At 54.6% G+C, this 2,554-nt stretch overlaps 1 protein-coding gene across 1 annotated transcript in view; it reads left to right on the top strand.

The window, feature by feature from the left end:
- The first annotated feature begins 219 nt into the window (after positions 1 to 219).
- The window catches only part of CA2 (carbonic anhydrase II), a 21,080-nt gene continuing 18,745 nt past the window's right edge, over positions 220 to 2,554 (top strand). Inside the window, exons 1-2 of the mRNA XM_015425469.1 lie at positions 220 to 405; positions 1,977 to 2,174. Of these exons, the coding sequence (XP_015280955.1) occupies positions 372 to 405; positions 1,977 to 2,174 (232 nt within the window). The 5' untranslated portion in view covers positions 220 to 371. The remainder of the gene's footprint in view (positions 406 to 1,976; positions 2,175 to 2,554) is intronic.

Here is a 2,554-nt window from a genome sequence, read left to right on the forward strand (position 1 = left end):
GAGGGCTGCTGCGAGCACAACTCACCGGGGCTTCTCTTGTGACGGAGACGGAGCCCCGGCGACGAGAGCGGCGGCGGCGGCGGCGGCGGCTCCCAAGAGCACACCGAGGAGCCCGCGCGCCGCTGCCTCCCCTCTCGCCTCTCCCCGCCCCCCGGCCGGCTCGGAGCGCGGCGCTCAGCTGGGAGCCTCCTCCTCCTCTCCCCCTCCTCCCCGCTGCCCCTCCCGTCGGCGATGTCCGCGAGGGGCATGGAGTTGGCCGGAACCTATAAAAGCCCCTGACGAGAACCGGAGCGCTGCCACCACCACCACCGGGCAAGCCGAGCGAGAGCGCGCAGCACCACCGCCAACCCCAGCGCCGCGGAGCCATCACCATGTCCCGTCACTGGGGCTACGGCAAGGACAACGGTGAGTGCCTCCCCGGCGCCCAGCCTGACCCACACGAGTGAGTCGGTCCGCCCTGACAGGAGCCCGCGCCGCCGCGCCTCACGCTGCCCAGCCCGCCTTCCTGCCCCGACGTGGTACCTGCGGCTGGCTGTGCTCCCGAAGGGGCGCCCGCACTTCGCCGCCGGCACTACTCTCGGCGTGGCGCTCGTGGCGGCGGCTGCTGCTGCTGCGGGCGCTGTGCACGGCTGCGCTGCGCTCCCCAGACCCGAACTGGGGTGAGTGCCCCGCATCCAGCTGGCAGCTCTTCCCCATTAGTTAATGCGGAGTAGAGACGCGAGCTTGGATGCGCGGCGCAGGAATGGGACCTCGGTGTACGCAGCGACGGAAGGTTTCTTGGCCGGTGGCAGAGATGGGCGACTGGCCCTTTCAATTCATAAGGAAACTTCACGGGGGACCGAGACCGAGCTGGACCTGTGGTGCTGGTGGAGCTGTAGGGGGCCCTTGGTCTTGGAACCCTGCGCTGTGGCAGTGATGGCCAATGGATGTAGGTTGGGTGACCCCCATTGCCAACACTGCTGCCCAGGTGTGACCCCTTGGCCCCAATGGCTCTGCCAGCACCGGAGGAACCGTTTGGTTCAACTTGCTCCAGGACTGTTTTAACATTCCAGACCACTGCTTATAAGGCGAACTCTGGTGTGCCAGAAAAGGGGACCTGTCTCCATATCCCTGCCCATAGACTCTCCAGACTTGCACTGTCACCTATGCTGTATGTTTCAAAACTAGACTTGAGTCTGACTTTATATTCACCTTTCCATTGAGATGCCTGGGAACAATCCCTCCATATCCTCTTACTGGAGTGCCTCAAACCAGACAATTCAATGGTTCCTTTTGTGACTTTTCTGGTCACTCCTAGGAGTATCCTAGGGTCAAGGTTCCTGTCACCCAGTTCTGAAACCACCTGCAGTATTCCTTTCCCAGCTCCACACCATAGTGGATTAGATGGGGTCCCCTTGAATTAGAAGAGGAAAGTTGTCTGTTGAGTATGAGAAGGTGATTGGTAAAGGCTCCTGCCTTCCCATTTCCCCCATCTTTGAGAAATGGGAGATGGGTAACTTGTTCCCATGCAGGGTCCTCTCTCTGCCACGAGAACATTTGTGGAAAGCAGGTGAGAATCTACTGTCCTTTGGTCTAGATCTGTGCTTGGCAAGGCAATGGAGGTGTTCTTCGGAGTTCAGTAAACCCTTCCTTACCCTCACTGTAGGGAAGAGGATAATCTGTTCTTCTGGGATACTTCTCAATGCCCCTCCTCGACCTAAAATCCATCAAAACAGTGCTCTGCTTAGAGGTTCTCATTTCCCTGTACCACGCCACCAACAATACTTCTCTCTGCCTGGCAGTTAGAGAGTCTAATTCCAGCTGGCCAAGATTGCTTCATCCTCATATTCAATATTGATGAGATGAATGTTAAAGCCTCCCAGCTGCACTTACAGCATTAAAGGCCTCCTTTGAGTTTGTTATCAATTGCCGTCTTTCTCCAGTCTGTGCTGGGGCTTCAATTGTGGTTTCTTTTCTCCTCCCCCCCCCTTCTCTAGGACCTTCTACCTGGCATGAGGTATTCCCTATTGCCAATGGAGATCGCCAGTCACCGATTGACATTCAGACCAAGTCTGCTAAGTACGATTCCTCACTGAAGCCACTGAGCATCACTTATGACCCATCTACAGCCAAAAACATAGTCAACAATGGCCACTCTTTCAATGTGGAGTTTGAAGACTTGGCTGATAAATGTGGTAAGTCTTTGGGTGCTTGTGCCTCTTTTAAACTTGAGAGTCTAATGCTTTGTGGGGAGAGATGGGAAGCAAAAGTAATGGGAAAGAAACTTTACTGGAGGTTAACTAAGTATTGCAAACAGATATGTTGCTCTCTTGTATTGCCTTGTTTTAGCCAGAAATTAGTGTAATCTGAAAACAACACAAAGAAGCGGGGAACCCCAGTTTTATTGATTTGAAAGTTTCCCCTTACTGGAAGGCTCTGGATAGGCTTCACCGTATGTTAAATGAATTAGTTTTTGCAATGCCAGTCTAAATATATCAGATGCAACCTCCCCCTGTCCCTTTCAATAGTGTGCAGAGATCCAACACCACTTTTTCTTTTTGATCTTTCCTCTTTT

This window comes from Gekko japonicus, unplaced genomic scaffold (genome assembly GCF_001447785.1).
Source record: "Gekko japonicus isolate JY-2015 unplaced genomic scaffold, Gekko_japonicus_V1.1 scaffold372, whole genome shotgun sequence".
Lineage (NCBI taxonomy): Eukaryota > Metazoa > Chordata > Lepidosauria > Squamata > Gekkonidae > Gekko > Gekko japonicus.